This window comes from Grammomys surdaster, unplaced genomic scaffold (assembly GCF_004785775.1).
Source record: "Grammomys surdaster isolate TR1022 unplaced genomic scaffold, NIH_TR_1.0 270, whole genome shotgun sequence".
NCBI lineage: Eukaryota > Metazoa > Chordata > Mammalia > Rodentia > Muridae > Grammomys > Grammomys surdaster.
Window position 1 is genome coordinate 3557736 of NW_021604711.1, and position 24795 is coordinate 3582530.

The following is a 24795-nucleotide window of genomic DNA, read 5'->3' on the forward strand; positions in this document are numbered from 1 at the left end:
CATACATACATACATACATACATACATACATACATACATACATACATTCTTGTGCGGCTAGAGACATGGCTCAGTGGTTAAGAGCACTATTCTTCCAGAACATCCCGGTTCAATTTTCATCACCTACACGGCAGCTCACAAGTAGCACCCCCTCGGAACTTTATGAGCATTACACACATGTGCACAGACCTACGGGCAGGCAAAACATTCATACATAAACTACTGACTTATTAGGGAGTTAGCTAGCTAGACGGATGTTATCAGGTCTTTGGTGGATGGGCACTCACTAAGTTAAAGAAAACCAAAGTACCACAACTACCCTTAGAATTCCAACGACCACATGAAAAGAGGGAAGCAATTGCCCCTCTTCAAAATCTAAAATTCCATGTGAAAGGAAAAATGGGAGAGAATGGTCCATTTTTGTTGAGGTTCATTAAAGGAAGGCTGTTTCCTATGTTTTATTATAACGTTCTTCAAAGTTTCTTAATGACATTATTATTATTAATTATTTATTATTATTATTCAGAAGAAGAGGACCTGAGCCATACTTTTGGCTCTGGGTAGAAGTGTGATACTTTAAACTGCCACAAAGATTATAAAAACAAAGATCCAGGCTGGGCGGTGGTCCACATCTTTAGTCCAAGCACTGAGGATGTGGAGGCAGGCAGATCTGTGAGTTCCAGGCTCACCTGGTCTACATTAAAAAAAAAAAACAAACAAAAAACAGGATGGCCAAGTCTGCAAAGTAAGAGCTTTGTCTCAAAAGTAGATAAATAAAACATCAAAGTCATACAATTGCCCCATTTTTACAAGTTAGTCCAAATAAGCTTTTCAAGATCTTGGATAGACAACTCTTGGGGAGTTGCCCGGGAAACGTCAGTGTGTGGTGCAGATGGAGTCTCGCTCACTCTCACCCCTGACAATGCTTCACATTATTCTGCAACAACTATCTCCATGCAATGCTTTATTTGATCTCACTAGAGAACAATGCCTGGGGGAGCTGAAGGGGAACCAGAGTGACTGCCTAGGAATACATTCTGGGTCAAATCCTGTCCTGACTGAATCCAGTTCCACAAGCGCCCTGCTGTGTGAAGAACACTGTTCTAACTGGGCCTGGTGAACATCATAGTATTGGGACAGTGCAAGGAAAAACTGTATCTTTAAAAAAAAAAAAGCAGAGTTGGGGTTGGATCGATGTGTCATTGGTAAAGGCACGTACCTGAGAGCAGAGACCCCAAGTTCTGTTCCTAGCACCCACACCAGGGAGCTCATCAGCCCCTGTAACTCAAGTCCCAGGGGACTCAACACTGTCTTCTGGACTCTGTGGACTCCTTCATTCACACTTGCACATTCCTGCACAGACATACACACACACACCATTTTTAAAAATTAAATGTGAGTGTGAGTTTACCACTTACAAAATTGCACTAACTACTGGTGAGTCTAAGATTAGTATTTGGAGACAATTACCATCCTTTTGATGACGGGACAGGCAAACAGTAAGACAATACTAAATTCTTTCATTATTCTAAGAAACTGCCATGGGATTTTTGGAGACAGTATATAATATTGAAGTTTTTATTTATGTATGGGATGCAAACAAAATAATTGTGCTTTCCAGCCATGAAAAGCCCAATGAATTATTACAGAATGAACACATTTGTGTAATAGTGAAAAACAAAATTAGCCTCTCTCATGCTCTCAATAACTTTGGCTTTGACTATTCTCAAAAGTATACAAGACCTTTGTTGTTCTTGGTTTTAAGACTTGTATTTTATATATATAAGTGTTTTTCCTGTATGTATATAATTGTACCACATACAAACCTGGCCCCAGAGGAGGTCAGAAGAAGGTGCCAAAATGCTCCAGAACTGTAGCAAAACATAGTTATATAAATAGCCTCGTGGGAGCTGGGAACTGATTCTCTCCCTTCTTCAAAAGCAACAAGTGTTCTTTACTACTGAGCTACCTCTCCAGCCTCTGCTGCTTAATAGAAAACACTGTCAATGGGTAGATATGAAATCCAGAGCTTCGCAAATCCTTGAACAGCACTCTAACATTAAGCTCCTCACCTGGCCCAGTAATGAAGTTCTTAAGAGCTAACACTGTCAACCTTGTCTGTTTATTTCTGAGATATTTCACACGGCCCAGACTGGTCTCAAACTCAGTATGTAGCTGAAAATAACATTGAAGGTAACATTGAGCTGCTCTTCATGCCTCCACAGGGCTAGTATAGGTATTTACCACCACACCTGGCTTTACTTTGCTTTTTATAAACATATGTATATTTTACATATGGATGTATATTTCATTACAGAAAAATATACACACAAAACTAAACAATATGAGACATCTGACAGCTTCAAAGCATCTTTAAACTTACTGCTTTAGCCCATTCCCTACCCTGTCTACCCACACATGTTTATTTGTAATTCCTCTGTATAGTCAGATGTACATACATTGAATCTACAATTTAAAAACTGTTGTATTAATTATGTGTGATAGGGTATGTGCATATGCATACAGGTGCCTAAAGAGGCTTGAGGCATCCATCTGAGTCTCCCTCTGCCCTCAGAGCTGGAGTTATAGGTTGCTGTCAGCAACTCAATATGTGTGCTGGGAATTGAACTCAGGTCCTCATTGGAAGAGCAGCAGTGCTCTTAACTGCTGAGCTGTCTTTCCAGCTCCAAACTTACTTTTTTTTCTTTAAATTTATGTGTATGAATGCCTGCTTGTCTGTGTGTGCACCACTTGCATTCAGTACCCACAGAGGCTGGAGGAAGGCATTAGATTCCTTAGAACTAGAGTTATAGGCAATTTTAAGCAATTAAATACAGGCACTGGATTCTCTGTAAGAGCTCTTAGCCACTAAGCCATTTCTCTAGTCTCAAAGCGATATATCTATATATCTATCTCTATCTCTCTATCTATATCTATGTATGTATGTTTTGAGATTGGATCTCTCTATTATTTAGCTCAGGATGTACTGAAACTCCCTCTATAGACCAGGCTGGCTTTAAATTCACAGAGATCCACCTGCCTCTGCCTCTCAAATGCTGGGCTTAAAGGTGTGTGCCACCACTCCTGGCTTATGAAGGTACTTGTATGTCTTCGTGTGTGTGTGTGTGTGTGTGTGTGTGTGTGTGTATGGACAGGGGTGGGGCATGTGCACATGGTGGAGTGTGAGTGTCCCCAGAGGTGAGAGGCACTGGATCCCTCTAGAGTTGGAGGCACAATGTGCCACCTAATTTGGGTGCTAGGGATGAAACCCAGGCCCTAGGCAAGAGCAATATGTGCTCTAAACCACTGAGCCATCTCTGCAGCCTTTATTCTCATCTTGAAAGCAATGAACAGACACAGGTTCCTCAGTGTAATCTTGTCAGTTTTATGTGAGAGATAATCAGGTTGTTAAAGCAACTCCTTCTGCATCTGAGCATATTTCTAGGCCCTACCAACTATGAGGGCTTTGGCATAAGTGCTTTAATGTACCCACACTGGAAAAAAAAAAAAGAGTAAATCTTGGATGCTGATTCCAGAGGCTAGTGCTTCAAAGGAAGTCTGTCTCCTGGAGAGCCCTGGCAGCTCCTGAAAAGGATGTGTTCCAGATTTGTTCTTGCTATTACCAGGGGAGGGTTCTGTGCCATAGCTATTGTATTACTAATCTTTCTTGGAAATATTTAGTTTGGAGAACAGAGTATGATTGAAGGCTCTATCAGGTTGAATACTCCAGATTTGGCCACATAAGAGGGCTTTAGTAAATTTATAGCAAGGTTTTAATGAAGCAGCTAAAAGGAAAACAATGAGAAAGGACAGACAGAGTTCAGATGAGTTCCTTAGGAATATCCATTACAGGTGTATAGAACAACAGCTGCTTCATTACCATATGCAGGAGTGTGCTGGACAAGGCAGTAGATGGGTAGAGGTTAATGGAGCCGAAGTTTATATCAAACTTTGAATTGGCTGGAGAGGGTCGCTGGGGCATAACCACCCTGGTACCTTCTTTTAAGGCTATAAGAAAGCATTAAGGGACACTATTCAAAGGCTGGATGTTGGTTTGTTGAGCAATGGGTTACAGAGACACCAAAGTCTAAGAATACACTGACCTCAGACAATACTGATGTCATCATTGTAAAACCACCGTCTGACTCCTGACGGGTCTTATGAAAAGTTATTTTCTCTCTGATGTTGAAACTGGCCGTGTGGCCCGCCTGATCTTGGCTATTGTATAATGCTTAAATTCCTTTTTTTTTCTGTTTAAAAGTTTGATGCTTGCACATATGAATTACACTCAGCTTCAGCACCCTGTTGTGTTTGTGTCTGTTTGTCACTCACTGACTCCTTGCCCTCCTGCTACTCGTTCCCTGGTTCTCCCCAAGTGTGGGACCCCCAACTGGGCCTGCCCACGGCATGAAGACAACTGGCACATCTGTGGAAGGGAGGCCTCAGAGAGAGGAAACAGCACCAAACACGTGGCTTTGAAGCCCCATCTTCCTTTAGGCTTCTTAGGTTTGTCTTCTCTTTGCTTTCCGGCTTCCAAGATGTAGAAACATACCTCTGGCACACCTCCCTCCAGAATAACTGCCTTGCTATAAACATAAAAGACAGTCCACTATCAATTGGATCTTCTGCAAATGTGAGGCAAAAATCAGTGTTTCTCCCTAAGTTGACTACCTTGGGTGTTTTTTTTTTTACAATAACATAGATGGTGATCAACACTGGGAACACAAATGTTTTCCTTTGTCTTTCACCAAGTAAAGTAGATATCATGTGTAAGCTCGTCACTGTAAGTACTTCCCTATCTGATACAGAGGCCCACTCTGAGATGCCGTGTTAGGAAAACATTATCTTTATTTACTTGAGCCAGTAGTAACTGTCATACACATTTAGATGTGCTACAAGTCTAAGGAAGTGTCTAATACAACATGTGAGGCTAGGAGGAAGTAAACAGGCCAGAACTGCACCAAATGCTGGAAATATCAATGCACACTGCAATATGTATAACATGAAGTCATGGAGAGTCCCTTCCACTGAGTTTCATCATGGAACATGATTGATAGGACATGAACCATACATATATCAGTATATTACCCAACATACTACAGGCTGTTCAGCTGTATCCCTGTATGTGCCATTGACCACTCTGAAACTCTACTTACATCACAAATGTCCCCAGACAGAGACTGATGCCCACCGATAGACAGTCTCACCACTATTCCTCTCCTGGCTTTCAGATTTTTAAAAACAACTGGAATATGAGATTTAATATTTCTCTCCAAGCACTTAATATACCGATTCCATAGTGATAACTTTCCCAGATCAAGGATTTTTGAAACCCAACTGGAAATTTTGTTGAAAGGTTTCACACATAAACAGAACGGGCACTCAATGGCGATTAATGGAGGATCCTCACTGGGAATACACTCAGGATTTATGGAGTCTTCTCAAGAGTTCTTCCCCACAAAGCATTGTGAGAAAGCGGGGGTGGGGGGGAGGGGCAACAAGGCCATCTCTCCTGAGAATTTTCTAACAAGATAATCATCTATTTGTCCTAACCACCTTTTAAAGTGAACTAATGGCTGTGGGTCCAAGTATTATAAACAGATGGTACAGATCTCTCTTTTATACACTTTTGAGATGGCAGAAACACAGGACTACAGCTCTGGGCAACACACATTCCTAAGCCACGATACCCTTCTATACTCGGCTCCCACACATACTAGAGGTTGTCTGCACTCGGGCCAACTAAGGATGGCATCCAGGTAGAGTCTGTCTTAAGACTCATTACCTGTCTCACAGTGTCTGCTCTGTGCTAATTCAAACGTATCCTGAGGCTTACTTCTGTGGCTCTTTCAGATACACAGTGCTTACATTGGCACGAGTGAAGGTATGTTTCTCATACACATTATTCATGCGCTCCCGACAGACGTTCAGAGAAGTCTGCTGACTGAAAAAGGCATTTCTGTGTCGATCTTAGGGCCCCTCAGTAATACAAGTTCTTTAACATAGGGACTTGTCACCTCTCAAAGGGTTCTCCGCTTACATTATACTCACCGACGTGCATATGGTTACTCACCTAAGCGACTTCTTTCATGTACAGCAACAGATGGCTTATGGGTGAAATACTTTTTACTGTATTTACAGTCATAGGGTTTCTCAGTTTTGAGTTTTCATGTGGACACGGAGGTTTGTCTTGAGTAAGTGTTTTCTGTACATAAACAACATTCATGGAGATGTCCCCATGTGTCTTCTTTGGTATGCAGTGAAGAGTGACCTATGATTGAAGGATTTTCTACATTCATAGGGTTTCTTATAGGGTGTGAACTGCCTAATGACTGTGGAGATATGACATGTAGAAAAAGGCTTTTCTACATATATTACACCCAACTGTATGTGTTTTTACATTATGCCCGACTGTCTATTTATATTACACCCAACTGTACGTGTTTTTACATTATGCCTGACTGTATATTTATATTACACCCAACTGTATGTGTTTGGATGAACAAGTTGAATCTTATGATTGAGATTTGTTTTTATACGACGCTCTTAAGGTTTCTCACGTTTGTGAGTACTCTGATGTATCTTTGGCTGAGATATTTTCTTAGTTCAGTTATAAAGGTCTGTCACCTGTAAGAATTCTCTGATATGTGAACCTGCTGGATAGCTGCCAGGCCTTTCCACATACACGACACTGACAGAATTCTCACCACTGAAGCCCTAGTGGGCAGATGATTAGTAGTAAAGTGTTGTTGTAGACCAACTCTTCCCACTCAGAGGGTTTCCCACCCGGATGAGTTCTCTGATGGACATAGGCGTGAACTCGCTTCATCCACGCATATTTCACTGATAGTGTTTTTCACCGGAGTGAGTTCTCTGATGCCTAGTGAGGTGGAATTTCAAACTAAATGACTTTGTACACTGTTTACACTCATAGGGTTTCTCACTGGTATGGATTTTCTTATGTGTGTAGAGGCTCGGGCTCTGCTTGTAACTTTTGCCACATACGATACACTCATAGGGTTTCTCACTCGTGTGAGTTCTCTTGTGTGCATGAAGGTGAGAATTTTGCTTAAAGGACTTCCCACATACGTCACACTCATAGGGCTTCTCGCCCGAGTGCGTTCTCTGATGCACAGTGAGGTAGGACTTGAGAATGAATGACTTCCTACACTCTTTACACTCGTAGGGCTTCTCGCCTGTGTGGATTCGTATGTGTGTGTAGAGACTCGTCCTCTGCTTGAAGCTCTTCCCACACGTATCACACGCAAAGGGTTTCTCACCCGTGTGAATCCTCTGATGGACAACAAGAAACGACTTCAGTCTGAAAGATTTCCCACATTCTTTGCAGTCATATGGCTTCTCACCTGTGTGGGTCCGCTGATGTGCATGTAGGTGGGCTCGCTTGTAAAAGGCTTTTCCACACACATTACACACATAGCGTTTCTCCTGCGTGTGAGCTGGCTGGCTCACCACGAGCTTCGACTGCTGACAGTCTTCACACTCATAGGGCTTCTCAGTCAAGTGAGCTCCCGGGTGTGAGTAGACATGTGCTATATGACTAAACGCTTTGCCACATGCATTACATTCATACACTCTCTCGTATCTGTGGGGTGTCTCCAGCTGACGGAGGTCTGACTTACTAACTGTTTTTCCAGGTATACTGTACTCATGGGATTCCTCATCCTTGTGAGGGTTCTGCTGAACGGTGCCACTTAATTTTGAGCACACGGTCTTCCCACACACAATCCTCCCATCACCTATGATTTTCTGAACACTTCTTTCTGGCTTCGGATGAACGTATTCCTCCCCATCAATGCATGTGTAAGGCTCTCCTCCCACACCCACGCTCTGATGCTTTGGGAGTTTTGGGTGTATACTGAGTACGGGCTCGCAATTACTACCTGTATAACATCTCTTTCCTCTGTGCATTTTTAAATGCTGCAGGAGATGAGAATTTTTACAGAATAACTTCCCACACACTTTGCATTCAGAAGTTTGCACCTGTGCCCTAGTTCCCCCTTTGGCAGGAAGAGCTAACTTTTCTAACTCTTTCCTGTAGTCCCTCAACTTACTGGAGGAATCTCTCATAGAGAATGTTCTTTGTAACCACGCTGGATTCACGTGGAAAGCGTCAATGGGCCCACGGCACTGAAAATTCTGTTCTTCACATTCAGTACTGGCATATAGACTGAAAGGCTCAGGGAGTCTGGGGCACACCCTGGTTATATCAGGAAGCTCAAGTTCCTCTCTAGCTTGCATCTCTCTGGGCTCCCTAGGGAGAAGCACACTGTCCCCCATATTAAGTGCCCCAGGGCTTGTTCTGGAAGCTATGCCGTTCTTTACGGCCAGATCGAAAACACACTGTGAGCTATTCAGTGCTTTTCCTGCTGTAGCCCTCTCTGTGGATGCGCTGCTCTTGGCAATTACCAGGTTGCATCTGCGTATCTTCTGTCTGCCTTGGCTGACCTCATTCCGGTCGTCCGCATTCAGCATATCTAGAAAAAAAGGAATGGAAGGCTTTCTGGTTAGTACCCATATACATCAAGTGTAGTATTCTTGTCTGTTATCTAAGAAAGAATTTCTTGATGAAACCTCCAGTGTTTTTCAAATACTAATGATCTTGCTCCATATATGGTAGCATGGATTCTTAATAATCCTAATTTAATCTAAATTAAATAGAATACGTATGAAAACCGCAAAACCTCAAACATTTGGTTCTATAAGTCAAGGTGTACCCACAATACTGGCAATGTGAGATTTCTGCATAGGTCTGACATTAATGACTGGTATTTTCCCATCTGTGTAAACACATACAGACTGACTCGTAAAAGCTTGCTTCTCCCTCTCTTTATTTGGGCTTTGGAATTTCAAACTTTCAAAACAAATGGACTTTGCTGTATAAATTAATTGCATATGCTGAATTAGAGTAATAGCCACAGAGAAAAGTAGATGGCTTACTTAGTACACATCCTAAGTACATGAAATATGAGCCCAGAAAAAGCAATCTGTGGTTCATTTGACCGTCACGTCTAAGGTCTCCTAGTTGCCACACTAAGTTCCAGGTGCACCCCATCTTTGAGGTATGCAGGGTGCTCCTCAGGTTCACCAATTCTGCCTTCATATAGATGACTTCATTTTCTTCCATTCTCATCCGTCCCTTAGTGGACTGGCTAGAGAACTAAGCATGTAGCATTAGTTTCAAACCATTAATATCAAAATTGGATTCTTAATAAGCACTCTTGAGAATTCATGTCCACCTACACATTGTATACTAGGTTTAGAAATCAGTGATCCCAAAATTAAATAAAATCAAAAGAAAGTGATAATCTCAAGATGGCTTCAAAACCATTTTTTTCTTCTTTCATTCAGGGAAGACTTTGGGGGAGGGGCGATGATGGCTTTAATCCCAACATTTCTGCTTCTCAACACCTGAGAGCTCTTTAGCCTGTTGATTCACCACTGTTTGTTCTAGAGTATCAAACAAGCATACGAGTGGAAAATGCTCAAAACAAGGTATAAAAACGAGGAAAGGACAAATAAGAACTTCAGTCAAACAGCCTCAACTGTAAGAAAATGCAATCATGCCAATGAAGATGGAATAGACCAACAAACATGCCTAAGAACAACCACAGACTGAACAGAGTTTGTTTAGCCTAAGATAACAAAAAAGCCAAAATTAGACACGGGAATGAACTGATATGTGAAAATCTGAACTGAATTTGCTAAGCCTAACATAACACACGCCAAAAACAGCAAGGTATGATGGCCATCTTGGTTGTCAACTTGACTACATCTGGAATCAACAGAAACCCAAGCAGCTGCACATATCCATGAGGGATTTTCTTGATTGGATCATTTGAAGTGGGGAGGCCTATCTTAAATCTCAGCCAAACTTTCTGGTGGTCTAAATGAAAGGTCATGGAAGAAGAAAGCTTTTTCTTTTTGCCTGTGTGCCCTGACTCTCATTGGCAAGTGCATCTGCCCTGTTGTTGAGGTGTTACATCACTGGTTTTAGAACCTATTTCTACAGGTGTCCAGTGTGTACAGAAGACAGCAGCTTTCCAGGATCCTCCAGGATTCCAGGACCACACTGGTGCTGCTGAGACATGAGTCTAACTGACGGAACAACTACCAAATTCTTTCTATTGGGATAGCCTTTGTTGGACTACCTGGGCCACAGCCTGTAATCCACTCTAATAAATCCTGTGTGTGTGTGTGTTTTCTACCTGTTCCTTTAGGAAATCCTAATATAAGTGGCATGCATTTACATAAAAGAACCTTCCCTGCAGACTGCATACACTGACTATAGGATGACTGAGCTCAACAGAGCCACCAATTGATGAGCTTCTTCAACCTGGCATCTTTGTTCAGGGTGCGTTCACTGACCTGGGAGGCTCTGGTCTGTGGCATCGCCTTCCTTCCATGGCCCAGCTTCTTTCTCCAACTTCAGGATCAACTCAGGTTTGGGATCACACTGATCTATTTAATAGGAAATACTGTATCAGTTTTGGCTAACTGCTAAGTCAGGTACGTTAAATAATGACGGGACGCTGGGTTGGAGAGATGGCTTGGAGGTTATGAACACTGGCTGCTCTTGCAGAAGATTTGGGTTTAATTCCCAGCACCTAGATAGAGGTTTACAACTGTTTCCAATTTCAGTCCCAGGGGACCCAATGTCTTCTTGTGACCTCCAAAGGCACTGCACTCATGAACACAGACATGTATACGCAGGGAAAACACCCATACACTTAAAATTAACATATATATTACTATGGAGTTTGGGCAGTGACAGGACCAGTAAGAACATTTTATAGGAGCTTTAAAATATCCACAGATTTAACTCAAACAGATCAATCCCTCTGGTGTATTTCAGCCAACTCTGAGATGTACAAAATAAGACTAGAGAGATGGCTCTGCAGTCAAGAGCAAGTGCTTCTCTTGCAGAAGACCAGAGTCCAGTTCTAAACAGTAACATCAGGCCACTCACGGACAACTGTAAACTCCAGCTTCAGAGGATACATGTTCTTCCTGGATCCCATGTAAGCACTGCCCTTGCATACACAAACCCACACACAGATAAGCATGATTAAACATGATTTAAAAAACCTTAAACCCTATAAAACAAAGACAACTCTAGTACAACATGAGGGCCAACATGTGGGACACTTATAATTCTAACTGAATTTTGGAGGAAAGCCTGTAGAGAGAGATCTTTTCTCTTGGTTTTTCAAGACAAGGTTTCTCTGTATAGCCCTGGTTGTCCTTTGGAGTGCTGGAACTAAAGGTGCGCAAGTCTCCACACTTGGCTAAGAGTTTATATTTTTAAAGAGTGAAATTTTGCAAATGAAAAAAAATGGGGAAAATGCAGATGAGTCAGCTCAGCACGTAAAGGCATTTGCCTCTAAGATCGAGGACCTGAGTGAATCCTAATCCCTAGGAACCACAGGAACCAATTCCTGCAGGTTGTCTTCTGACCTGTACATACACCCCACAGCACACATACAAATATAATAAAATGTGACGAAACAGTACATTACTCACTACACAAACCCTTTACAGCACAGTAAACAACTCTATGTAGAAACTTTATAGGCCAAGAAATAATGGGATGATGTATTGGAAGTACCAAGAAGTATCTCTAAGCAACAATACCATAACCAGAACAACGTTCAAAAAGTGAGATGAAAGCCTTCAAAAATGAACAAATGAAAACTTTCATTACTCCAGGTGACTTGATAAGAAATGGTTACTGTCCCCATTAGACATTCCACAGGATGCCATCATGGAAACACAGGAAAGGATGAAAACTCAAGTGCAGAACAGATGCACAAATATAACTCCTGTCTATATTGGAAATCACAAAACGACAAAGATTTATCAAAAGAGAATAAAGGCTATAGAGGAAAAGAGCAACAACTACACCCCAGAATAGCATTTCATAAGAATGTGATCTGTGAATCAAAAGATGCAGGCTGGCTGAATGGCTAACAGAAACAAGACTTAACGATGCACTACCTAAGCAAAAGGGATTGTGCCAGTGAATATATACCTAGCTGGCTAGCGCAGGGACTGAAAACAATGGCTCACACACCGACCTCAAAACTGAACAGCCAGCTATACGTAAGTCAGACAAAGGAACTTTAAAACCAGTGTTAAAAAAACCTCACAATGTTTACGATAATGATATATGTATATTACATAGTCACATATATAGTATATAGACATTTTATACCACACACACACACACACACACACAAATGCTGGAGGACCATATTACACAACTCAAACTCATGAGAAGTAAATTAAGAATGCAGCTAAACTTTACTTAGAGACTCAAGACGCTTAAAAGACATGACAGAATTGTTTCACCCAATAGCCAAGGAACATGCATTGCTTTCGTCATCAAAGCACTCTCCAGAACAGATCAAATGTTAGGAAAGAAAAGAAACTTCAGTGTACCACAAAACGAAACAACAAACAGAAATATCCCCTGAGTGTTCTAGACCACAAGGACGAAATTAGAAGTCAACGGTAAGGAGTGGCTGGACATGGTGGCTCACATTTATAATCTGCACACCGGGGAGTGTGTGGCAAAAGGATGGTGAGCCTTTTGTCTCACACTTTTGATAAGATGAGATGAGGTCATAGCAATAGAGCAAAAGCAGTTAAGTTCCAGAAAAAGGAGAGACAGAGAAGGAGAAAACACTAAAGCAGAAATCAGTACAAAGAAAGAATATTAGTAAGGGCCCAAAGGTAAAAACTCATCAAGCACAAAAACCAAAGAGCAGTATCAGGAAAAGGTGTGTGTGTGTTCTGTTTACAGTTTCTATGTAGCTTTCGCTGGCCTCAAACTCACAGAAATCTGCCTGCCTATATCTATCAAAGGTGTGTATGATATGACTATGCCACGTATACAGGAAGAAGTTTTAAAAAGTAAACACAAAACTTTAGCTTCCATTGCTCAGCGTGACGGTGTGATGCTCTCTCTGTCCTCTCCTGCTTCTCACCGAGTGGACAGCTCAGGCGACGCCACTTCAGTGAAGCATAGAAAGGAGAACTGCTCACTGAGCCTAATGCTGCTCGACTGAGGAGGCGGAACACTTCGTCAAATGTAGAACTATGATGAGCCTGTTAAACACACAAACAGGGACTGGATGTGGTGGCCCACACCTTTAATCCAAGCACTTGGAAGCAAGAGGCAGTTGGCTCTCTGTGAGTTCAAGTCCAGCCTGGTCTACACAGAAAGTTCCAGGACAGCCAGGGATATGTAGAGAGCCCTACCTCAACAGACAAACAAACAAACACCAAATAGGTGCCTGGAGAAATGGCTCAGTAATCAAGAACATTTGCTGCTGTTTACAGAGGACCTAGGTGTGATTGTCAGCAATGACAGCTAACACCTGTCTGTAGTTCCAGTTCCAGAGGATCCAGTGTCTTCTTTCTGACCACCATGGGGACTACATGCACGTGGTACACACACATATATGGAAACAAAATAGCCATACACATAAATCTTAAGAAAACATAAACAAACGGAAGACTGAGCTACTTGTTGGGTGCTTACCTGTATTGCACAAGACCCAGTTTGGTCACTAGCACAGAAAAACTATCCTTAGAAGTGGCTCCTGTATTTACTAAAAAAGGAACACACTTCTGACAGCACTACTGGGACTTTCACTCACTCAAGGACAGCAGGCTGCTGTAGGTCTCCAGCATCACGTCCCTGTAGAGCTTCCTCTGAGTGTCATCCAGGTCCTGCCATTCATCCCAGGTGAAGTCCACAGACACATCCTCAAATGACACCAACCCCTGTAATGAGATGACTTTCCTCAACCCAAGCCTTCAGCCTTAGGTCAGAGACAAGAATATGTGAGGCCCTCCTCTCCACAAGCATCGTTTACTTAAGATACACATGCAAGTTTTCTTATCATGGAAGGAAAATCTTCTGCAAAATGCCTTACAAACACACTAAGTTAGTAATGATGAGATACAAAAGGCAGAATGCGAGCAACTGATGATGTTTGGTTTCCCACTTAAATGCACCTGACTCCAACGACTAAAATACCAAGGAGTCAGTGTTGTCCATAAGTTATTTATAAAGTACAGTTGTAAGCACCTATATATGTTTAGAAGACCTGCTAGATCCAACAGAGGTATCAGTAGCATCCTATAAGGCAATATATTAACAAACAGAAGCCAGTAAAAAATGGTTAGCTCAACATCTTGACATTTTGAAAGTCACCCCATGAAAGGAGAAAGAAGAGGGTCCTAAGGCAGAGCCAGAGGGGAAGAATCACTCCACAGTTTACAGACTTGGAAATACACTACTGCATTAAAAACAGAGAATGGAAGGCTAAAAGCCATGCAATGTGGTACGTTCCACAGATCCCACCTCCAGAAGGCTGAGGCATGGGGACCAAGAGTTGGAGGCCAGTCAGTGGTAATATAGGCAGATACAAGAGGTTCAAATAAGGAATTGGGAACTTATTACAGAAGGAAATGCAAAGCAAGACCAGAAAGTAAAAAGAATAGGGTTTTCAATAATTTCTTTGGTCTTTTGTTAAAATGCCAGTTTGTTCCAAGCTATCTACATAGACAAGTGTATAGGAACAGATGCTTTAACTCTGATGTGAAAGAAGTGGGGTGCTGGTGGGAAAGAAACAACAGATCCTTATCTCCTGTGGTTTTGCTAACCTGTAAACATAATTTGCTCCTTATTTTCTTTTGGAACACAGGCAAATTAAGGTGGCATGTATAGACCCAGGACAGAATACACACTTCCATTCCCTCACTTCCCCTGAGTCAAGACTAGCTGACACTGCCTAAGGAGATTCATGATCTGTCATTTCTGACTGCCTAGTACCTGGTTTAGACAGAAGGCAGCATTTGAGAGTTGTAAATGGGGAAGAGGGAAAGGGCTGCTTATTCTCTGAGCATGATATATAAAAAAAAGCTTCAATTCATTATCACTAAAGACCAAACTTCCTGGAAGACAGAATGAGAAGTTCCTAAAGAAGAGACACGAGCTTGGAGAGAGATGGCCCAGGAGCTATCAGGGTGCAGAATCAGAGCCTCATCTAGGGAAGTGTCCAGTATTCAGGGCTAAGGCCATTCACTGAACCTGCCTAAGACTCCAAGACTGTAAGAAGGTGGTGCATCTCAAGGTCTGCCCCTTCGGCTTATTACCATCTGTTATACCATGTACAGGGTAGGCTGGAATTTGTAAGTGGCAGATATCTGAAGCAAGAGTAGTCATAATGGGTATTAAATGAATTTCTGCCATTATTTTGAGAACAAGATAATAAGCATAATGTGCTAAAAAGACAGTACCTAGGATGTGCTGGCTGGCATACACGTGGAAGAGGATTCTTGGGTACAGTGGCCATGGTGTAAGGAAACATCTGCAGAAGTGACGGCCACCTTTGGCTGCCTTTTGCAGCTGGCACTTGGTTTTCTGCCTTTTTCTTCACTGATCAGCAAACTCCACAAAGGCCACTCTGTGAAGCTATTGTGGCCACAGATGGGATATGCACCTTGCTTATGTAACATCACCAAAGTTGGAGTTGTTGCTTATCAAAACAAAACCTATACCACGGATTCTGACACCCAAGGAACCAGAAAACTGTATCAGCTAAAGACCCAGTCCTGAGGCTGGACCAGGGAACACTGCAAACAAATATTGACACATGCGCACTGAACTGAGTTTACAGCTTCCACTGACTAGATACAAACAAGAAGGACCTGTTATGTTTTTCATTTTCCACTGAGGAGATAGCTTTCTCAAAGGAAGTTGAATCAACTTCCTTTAACACACAATTAACACACAACTATAATACAAGCCGAGAAACTGAATTCAAACATATCAAAATTAGGTCCCAAGACAAAGAAAAAGCATGACAAAAAGACTCAGTGACTTTTAAAAATGTTTACTTATTAATTATATACCTAAGAAAAATTATTTAAAAAAATTAGCACCCAAAATATTTGCCTGATACATGTGAACATACACAAAAACATTCCTGGAAAGTGATCTACCAATGGGTACATCCTCAGCCATAAGCATCCTTGTTATAAAATAGCTACACAGCTACGGTCTTCACTTCTATAACTGGTTGTATATGGGTGTGTGTGGGTGCTGTATGTATGCATGTATGTATGTATGTATGTATGTATGTATGTATGTATATGTGTTGGTTCTAGTACTAGTTCATATTTCCCCAGCCTTCGGCAAACGTCTTGGCAGACCTTGCTTCTTTACTAGGAGCGCTGATGCACACAGTCATAACTTGAAGTATCTGGAATATCTGTAGTCCTTCCTGACAGGGTTCGTTTGGCTACAATAAGGCATAGTTCTACTTAGAGATGCCTTTAGGGACCTTTTGCACATACTCCTCCTCTCAGGGTTTGAATATGGAATGCTCCCTACAGGCTCACTCTTCTGAGCATGTGATCCAAAGTGTGTGGTGCAACGTTGAAGGCTGTGGAAGGTTTCGGTGGCAGCGTCTGGCTGGTGGAAGCAGACTAGAAAGGGGGTGTCTTGGAAGCTTATACCTGCCCTGGTTCCCACTTCTTTCTCAGGTTCCAGGTCTGCCATGGTGTGAACGGCGGCTCCTCTTCACACTCCTCCACTGACAGAGCCACTCCAACCTGCCATCACAGCCATGATGGCCACGAAGGACTGATACCTCTGAAACAATGAGCCAAAATAAATCTTTCCTCCCCTAAGTGGTTTCTTTCCGGTATTTGGTCACAGCAAGACCAAAGTCATTAATAGCCTCTCCCTGACCTCCACTGAAGACTAATCCAATCTCCTTTTAGTAATCTAGATGACTCTCAGGCAAACCAGCACTGTGGCTCCTTTCCACCTACTGTCTTGAAGTCGTAAGGAACAAAGTGCTCATGATAAAATCCGTCCCTCCAGCCGAGCAAACTCATGGTTGTGGCTCCTTCTCAATACAAGTCAGCTAGGCTAGTGGAGCATGTGGTCACGGCGAAGGGAAACGAACAACAGTCCTAGCAGCTGGGCGTGGTGGTGCACATATGTATGTCCACAGCTGGGCGTGGTGGTGCACATAAGTATGTCCACAGCTGGGTGTGGTGGTGCATATATGTATGTCCACAGCTGGGCCTGGTGGTGCACATATGTATGTCCAGTGAGTTCAAGACCAGCACAGCTAACAGTGCAAGGTCCAGGCCAACCAAGGTTACCTAGTGAGGCCATGTCTTTAAAAAGGCCACACTGCTAAGTACTTTATGTATAAAGTCCTCTGATGAGGTTTAATAGGAGACACAAATACCTTTATCTCTTTCTACCATTCAGATAGCATGTCAACCTTCCTGTTCCCAAGTGTGCTTGGTCTCAATTTTTGAGTCCAGTGTTCCTTCTAAGCTACTGACTATGAACCGGAACCACTGTGTAGGTCAGGCCAGAGGAGGCCATAGTGCACGGTACTCTTCTTGCCTCTGCCTGCTGAGTCCTATACTCTGGCTTCTGTCTATGGGAAACGGCCGGGAACCTGTTGAGCTTGTAGAGAATCCTGTCCCAACCATGTAGGGACTGAAATTTAGTTGCTCCTGTTTCCTGTGTTTAAAACTATGTCCGGATGCTTTTGAGCAAGGAATAGATTTTGTATGATCTACAAACTCCATGGAAGCAGTGATGTGGAATCCATGAGTAAGATATGGGCACTATTCAGATCTGCACTTCTGTTTTCACTTATGCTCTGGGGACCGCTCTCATGACTCTTATAATCAAAGGGGCGACCCACTGCCTGCTGTTTTCTCATCTCAAGGCCTTCACTACACCTGCCTGTTAGCAGCACGGCTCATCAGCACTCGGGCATCACCACTGAGGAAACAGGCCCTTCCAGCCTGGCAGAGATGGATGGTTCCGATGTGAGTAAGAAAGCATCCATTTGTCTTCAGGCAGCCACACTTCCTCCCCATCCACTGCATCACTGCTGCCACCAGCACAAGAATGAACAATGAGCAAAGCCAGCAGGATTGCAGCTCATAGCGTTAGACCTCAGGGAGCAGAGGAGGGGAAAGAAGGGAAGAGAATAAAAAGAAAGGTCCAGAAAAAAATCCCTCCTTTCCATGTACTCATCAAAGACACAAGGTAGGCTGGTATTAAGACCATATACAAGGAAACACTGGAGGACATGATTTCTGTTTTGACAAGGGGAGCTTGACTTTGCAGATCAACGTATGATCTGAAAGCCGACCGAGGGGTCCACGCTACAGGGAAATAGTTACTAAACTCCAACCAAAGTGCTGGACCCCAGAAGTCCTCTTCGGTGGAATAAGTGGGGGAACTGAGCAGAGCAAAAGCATAAGCTACGATACGAAGAAAAAGCTCAGAAAAGAGGTGAAAAAAGCAGCAGTAACATCAAGGCAGAAACTTCCGGGGGAAGGCGATGGGCAGAACTTTACAGCATGGCGGAGGACGTAAGTAAGGCGGCTGGCAGAGAAGTGTTTTCACTCAACTGTGATGAGATGTCGAGAATCCAAACCAAGAGTCCAGCGAGTAGGAAAAAAGTGTAAACGGTAAAGACAAATTATTATAAAATATGTTTGGACATTGTCACGATCTGCATATACACACAAGCAGAGGGAAATGCAGGGGGAGAGATGAAGGACCCAAAGGACATTGTCTTCAAATATTCCGGGTCTCAACTGACATAGATGGGATCTCCCAGAAGCTGTCTGGAACGTTACAACTTTAACCAGCAAAGAAAACCCCTTTGAACCGCTCTGAGTTGCAGCACTCGTGAAACTGACACCGTGGAATGCTGTGTTTGTCACCAGGCTGAGAATGAAGCTCCAGCCACATCATGCATGTCCATGGAGCCTATTTAGACTTCACAGGACATGAGAAGTTGGCACCTTTTCTTTGAGTCAACCCAAACCCTACAACAAACAGACCTTTGTGCCACCATCTCAGGAAAAACAGAGACCAATCTGCATGTGACTAAATCATTCTCCAAAATGTGGCTCTGTCAACATATCCAATGCTATCATCTGCATATATCTCTCTTACATTAATTTTATTCTTCTGTTCCAATTGTCAAAAGTCCTAAGACACAATGTAAAACAAGATGTAACTATACAACATACCTCAGATGTATCCATTGTCTTAACTCTTTCAGATATGAGAGGACCATTAAACCACAGCTGGAAGAGAAGGCAACAGAGGTTAACTCACTAGATGAGTTTTGTTTTTGGATTCCAATGTGTAAAGACAGTCACCAAGGGAGAAAGCTATAAGACAACAAAAACGCCTCCCTGTGTGGAAATAGTGTGTTACACCGGAAAACTGCCACAATATTGCTGAAGGAGTACCAAGCATTTTATTAAACGGTAGCAACTCATCAGTTATGCACAAGGTAATGGAAATATTTGCTGCTTGTTATTTCAGAATAACTTAGTTATTCTGAAATAAATCATGCAATGTTTTAAGGATGGGTGTTTAATGAACATTACTGAGTCACAAAAATTAAACTATAGAAAAATACTTAACATTGCTTAGTCTCCTGTCAGTGCAGTACAGTTTAATACAAACACACATGGTACTTACTACACAGCTATACATATTAGCACAACGAGTAACTCTCAAAAAATTAGTTTGACATATTTAAATGTTAAAGGAAAAATGTCTCATCCAATCAAGACTACATGGGCAAAACTGAAAACTGAGTGTGTATTTACTGCAGGATTCTAGTAGTGACGCTTCACACTGGCTGGTCTCCCAGCTGTCAGCCCTCTGTGTAGCTCCCTCCCACAAATTCCCTTGCTCTGGTCAGCGCATCTACAATAAATGTGACCGGTACAGTTTTTAAAACGAGTTTTCCCAGGGGATCTGGCTGAGATGACAACTTCGTGTTCCTACAGTTTGCCTCTACACGTTTTTTAAAAAAGAGTATTAAGTATTAAGGTTCTTCTGAACACTTGAAGTAAAACTACCATAGGCTCCGGGAAGGTACAGTTCTGGGTGTGGATCCAAGGGAGCTGAAACCACAGTAAGACAGATGTGCTCCTTCATGAGCGATTGCTGTGTCATAGTTTTCCCCTCCAGACACAACAGGTCTCCACTGCCACGGAGTGCAGAGATGCTCTTGGTGATGACGCAAGAATGCAGTGATGGCTCTATCTGTGTTAACTGTGGTCTAGCTGACTAGCACTCCAAAGTTAGAAGACCCTCACCTAGGTAGGGTTCCAGCTATGCTTCTTTCTCAAGCCCTCCCCACCAGTTTCCCATCCCGCCCCCTACCCCGCCCCCACGCTAATTGGTCGAAGGACTGACTTCTCAGATGCCTTCCTCTCCGGTGAAGCCCTCACAATAAAACATTACAGCGACAGTGTGCAAAGTCCTTTTGAACTTCAGCGTGGGGACACACATTTGATCACCTGGTGGAGGGAGAGTAAGCTCAGAAGCCGCTGGAGATGGATGGAGGAATCAGGGCCCACTTAGGGGATGGGGACCCTGGGCCAGCACCAGGCTGAACACAGCTTCATGGAGACAGGCGGTGAGCTCAGGTTCCCAGCCTAGCATCCTCTGCACGCGCAACAGCCGAGGGGATGAGGACCGACCCCTGCCTGCTCCTGCTTTCCCAGAAGCTGCACTCACCTCAGTGCCAAACGTCAGGCTCCCAGTGCCTTTCACCGAAAAACAGCATAGAACCAAATAGCCAGGGCTGGACCTCGGCGGAAACCGGAAGCAAACACGGATGGCGGAGCCCGAGACAAATCGGGAAAGCACACTCCACGGCGGAGCGTTAGCCTGATTGGGTAGATCACGAACCTTCGATATGATTGGATAGAATCCTTTGAGTGACAGTACACATGACCAATCGTTGGTAGAACAAGGCTGACTGGCGGGTTCTAATTACCACTTTGTAACTTCGACTTTATCCATTTCATTCAGTGACATCATTAAGCAGGTTTCTGTATCTGGCTATTCCATTTAGCATGAGGTTCTTCAGGTTAATCTGTGTTGCCCAAAGTGACATGGTTTTCTATTTTTGATATGTCATTTCATTGAGGATATTCACATTTTTTCCCCTACACCTATGCATGAGTAATTTCCATACCTTGAATCCTATGGATAGTCCTGCAATAACTATAGCATGCGGAAATCAATAGCACAGTGACCTGAAATCCTCTATTTATATGTTCAGAATTGGAAGTGTTACAGTAGTTGCATTTTAACCTTTTTGAGGAACCTTGACATTTTCCGTAACGGACATCTGTCCATCAGCATTCTGCTATCTTTGTAAATATGTTGCTCATCCACACATTCTCAACAACACTTGTGAACTTTTCTGTTACTGTTCTGATAAGCTCACTCATACAAGTGGCATCTTATCGTGGTTTGAATTTGCATTTTCCTGGGATTTGCTAATGTTAAAATTTTACCATCTGAATACACTCTCCCTTCAGCCCCAATTAGGCCAGTATATATTTTATACCATGGACATAAAACCATATAAAACTTCTTTAGAAAGGTAATACTCACCATATTGTTTGGTATAATATATTCCTTAAAGTGTATTCATTGTTCAAAGTGTCTCCAAAGCAATTTCGTTCAACTATAATATGTTTGAACATAGTTACATCACCCCTATTTCTCTTATTTGTTCTACTTTACTCTTGATAAAATTCTGTTACTCTTTTTAAACATTTCCACCTATTTTTAATACCTAAAAGCACTTGCTGAACTTTGAGATGACCAGCCCAGTACCTACATCAGGCAGCTTAAAAGATCCTATAACGGCATTTCCAGAAGATCCAATGCTAGCTTCTATCCTTCACGGACGGACAGACAGACAGACAGACAGACACACACACACACACACACACACCACATACACTAGCACACCAAAAAAAAAAAAAAACAAAACCAAGCTTTCACTTCCAAGGGAAAGCATGAAATATATGTTTTTCTGATCTGGCCTACTTTGCTTATGTATAAAGATGTCCAGTTCCAGTGTTTTCGTGAGACATGTGTATGTCCCGCATCCATTTCCAGATTACACGTAGGAAACATGTCTTGCGTAATTTTAAAAATTATTTAAAAAGTATTTAATTATGTGTATGTACACCATGTACATGCATAAGCCTTGGAGGTGAGAAGAGACATTGTTCTTAACAGATGGCTGTGGTCCGCCATGTGGGAGCTGGGAATGTGTTCATTTTTATAAAGTGAAATAATTACGGATTTGGTCAAAAGAGTGTAGGAGGAGGGAGCCCACCTGCTACTGAACCCTGTCTTCCCTTCTCTTCCCTGTTTGATGACAGTTCTTCTAGTTGCAGTGGTGTGAACAGGAATGGCTCCATAGACTCATGTGTGTGAATACTTGGCCATAGGGAGTGGCACTATCGGGGCCTTACTGGAGTAGGTGTGACCTTGTTGGAGGAAATGTGTCACTGTGAGGGTGGGCTTTAAAGTCTCCTATGCTCAAGCTAGGCCTAGTGTAGCAGTCTCCTTTTCCTGCCTGGGGATCAAGATGTAGAATGCTCAGTTTCTTCTCCAGCACCATATCTACCTACATGCCACCATGCTTTCCACCATGATGATAATGGACTAGACTTCTGAAAAGTGTAATCGATCCGCAATTGAATGTTTTCCTCTAAAAGAGTTGTCATGGACATGGTGTCTCTTCACAGAGATAAATATCCTAACTAAGACACTAGTGGATGAAGATGCAGAGCTATAGAACTTTCCCTCAGGGTGACAGATGTTTCCATAGAAACAGGCTATTTCTACTGTTTGAGCCTTGGTGCAGGATGAGGCACAGTCCTTGCTGGTTTCTGTGATGCACTTCAGGTTCTGAGCACCATCCTTAGATTCTCAGGTCACCTCAGAGCCCTTGTGTGACAAGGTTCAATGTGAATGCAAGGAGCTGTACCCAAGCCTGGGAAGGGTAGGAGGGGAGGTACAGAAAGGATGCTCCAAACACATCTTTGTTTCAGGGTCATGTCACATGGGCCTATGAAATAAACAACCTGCATGAGTCCCAGCCATCTTATCCATTCATGAAATTGTGATACAAAATGTAGCTTAGAAAGATGGGGGCTCCGTTCTTCAAGGGGGAGGGCACTGAATAGGCTAGTTAGAACAATGTTTCTTATGACTTATTTGAGGTAGAAAGTTTGTATGTCTACCTAAGATATAGTTCTTTAAGTGTTGAGTAGCAAAGGTTAAAGTCAGACAATGTTTGCTTCTGGGGCAGAGATTTGATAATCAATAAGTCTAAATTAATGTGTTCCTCCAGACCACACAAGTGAATAAAAATGAGTACAAGCAGTGACATCAGAAATGAGCACGGGGGCATCTGTATTCTTCTATTTTTTTTCTGGAAAATGAGTCTGATAGTGTCTCAGTGTGTCTCTGTTTTGTTTTTTCTGTTTCATGGGTATGTGTGTGTGGTGTGCACATATGAGTGCATGCGTGTTTGCATCTGTGTGAGTGTGTGTGTCTGTGGGTGGAGGCCTTTACCATCTCAGCCATCTTGCTAGCTCCCACATTCCCCAATTTTTTAGCTTTTAGTTTGTGTGTTTCTATATATGTATTTAAATGGATAGATAGATCTTTGAAAAAAACTAACCCATCTTTTTTTTTTTTTTAAAAGACAGGGTCTTACTGTGTAGCCCTGGGTGGCCTAGAACTTACTGTGTACACCAGGCTAATCTCAAATTCATAGAGGTCTACCTGTCCTTGTTTCCAAAATCCTGGGTTTAAGTGTATGAGAAATTATTCATGACTACTCTGTCTTTTAACAGTGTAGTTTGATAATTTATACTTAAAATTATTATTGCCAGAATTAGACTTAACTATCACATTTGTAAATGTTTCATAATGATTTTCTACTTCTCTTTGTGTCTTCAACTTTTTGCTTTCATTTTTTAGCATATCAGTTACACTTATTTTAAAAGTTCTAGTATATATTCTTGAGTTTTCAAAATGTTTCTTGTTAAAAATAACTTAGACCAATTTAAAAATAACACTGTAGAACCACTTTTTGTGTAATATTGACACTTAAGATTCCCATCCCACTACATCGGGCATTAGAGAAAATATTACCTACCAGAAAGCACTCATAATAAATTGTGTACCTTCACATTCCCCATGTAGATCTGATTCTGGCATATTGACTACCTGTGAAAACATTTATTTCTGTAAACGTGATGATAATCTAACAGAGGAAAATGTACAAACATTATGAATGTTTAAAATCACAAACTAGGGTCACATCTCTTATGAGAAGAAAGTTAATTTTTATTTATTTTAAATGTTAGATTTAACATGTTTAACTTGAGATTCATACTGTCCAACACAAATGTCATTTTAGAAACAAACTTTAATAAATACCTCAACATACTAGGCTGGGGTGCCATGATTGGTACAAATTACAAAATAGGATCTAGACTTCTTTCTGAATGCGAAACCCTTGTGAATCCTCCCAGTAACCACTACACTTGGAAGGTGAGGCAGAAAAAGAGGTGAAGATTGTTCTTGACTACATGATGATTCTGAGATTACTGGGCTACTTGAGATGCTGTCTTATAATGAGAAACAAAGGTTCAGAGAGATGGGTGAGAGCATCTGTGCTCTCCCAAAGGACCATTGATTGATTTGCAGCACTTACAGGGTGTCTCACAACCATCTGTACCTTCAGCTCCAGGAACTGAGGCCCTCTTCTGATCTCCATGGACCCGAGGCACAAAGTGGAGCATGAGCACACATGGTGGCAAAATACTCATACACATAAAATAAAGGTAAATTAAAGAAAAGAG

At 42.2% G+C, this 24795-nt stretch overlaps 2 protein-coding genes across 2 annotated transcripts in view; both read right to left on the reverse strand.

The window, feature by feature from the left end:
• LOC114628604 (zinc finger protein 33B-like) overlaps nucleotides 1-24148 on the reverse strand; it is a 41824-nt gene extending 17676 nt beyond the window's left edge. Inside the window, exons 1-10 of the mRNA XM_028776490.1 lie at nucleotides 24115-24148; nucleotides 20627-20823; nucleotides 19117-19173; nucleotides 13683-13809; nucleotides 10387-10479; nucleotides 6845-8495; nucleotides 5869-5944; nucleotides 4553-4586; nucleotides 3881-4008; nucleotides 2073-2175 (exon numbers count right to left, since the gene is read on the reverse strand). Coding sequence (XP_028632323.1) covers nucleotides 2073-2175; nucleotides 3881-4008; nucleotides 4553-4586; nucleotides 5869-5944; nucleotides 6845-8495; nucleotides 10387-10479; nucleotides 13683-13809; nucleotides 19117-19173; nucleotides 20627-20823; nucleotides 24115-24148 — 2500 coding nt within the window. The remainder of the gene's footprint in view (nucleotides 1-2072; nucleotides 2176-3880; nucleotides 4009-4552; nucleotides 4587-5868; nucleotides 5945-6844; nucleotides 8496-10386; nucleotides 10480-13682; nucleotides 13810-19116; nucleotides 19174-20626; nucleotides 20824-24114) is intronic.
• A 274-nt stretch (nucleotides 24149-24422) lies between these two features.
• Nucleotides 24423-24795, reverse strand: part of LOC114628605 (olfactory receptor 10G7-like) — a 1054-nt gene continuing 681 nt past the window's right edge. The window contains exon 2 of the mRNA XM_028776492.1: nucleotides 24423-24476. Coding sequence (XP_028632325.1) covers nucleotides 24423-24476 — 54 coding nt within the window. The remainder of the gene's footprint in view (nucleotides 24477-24795) is intronic.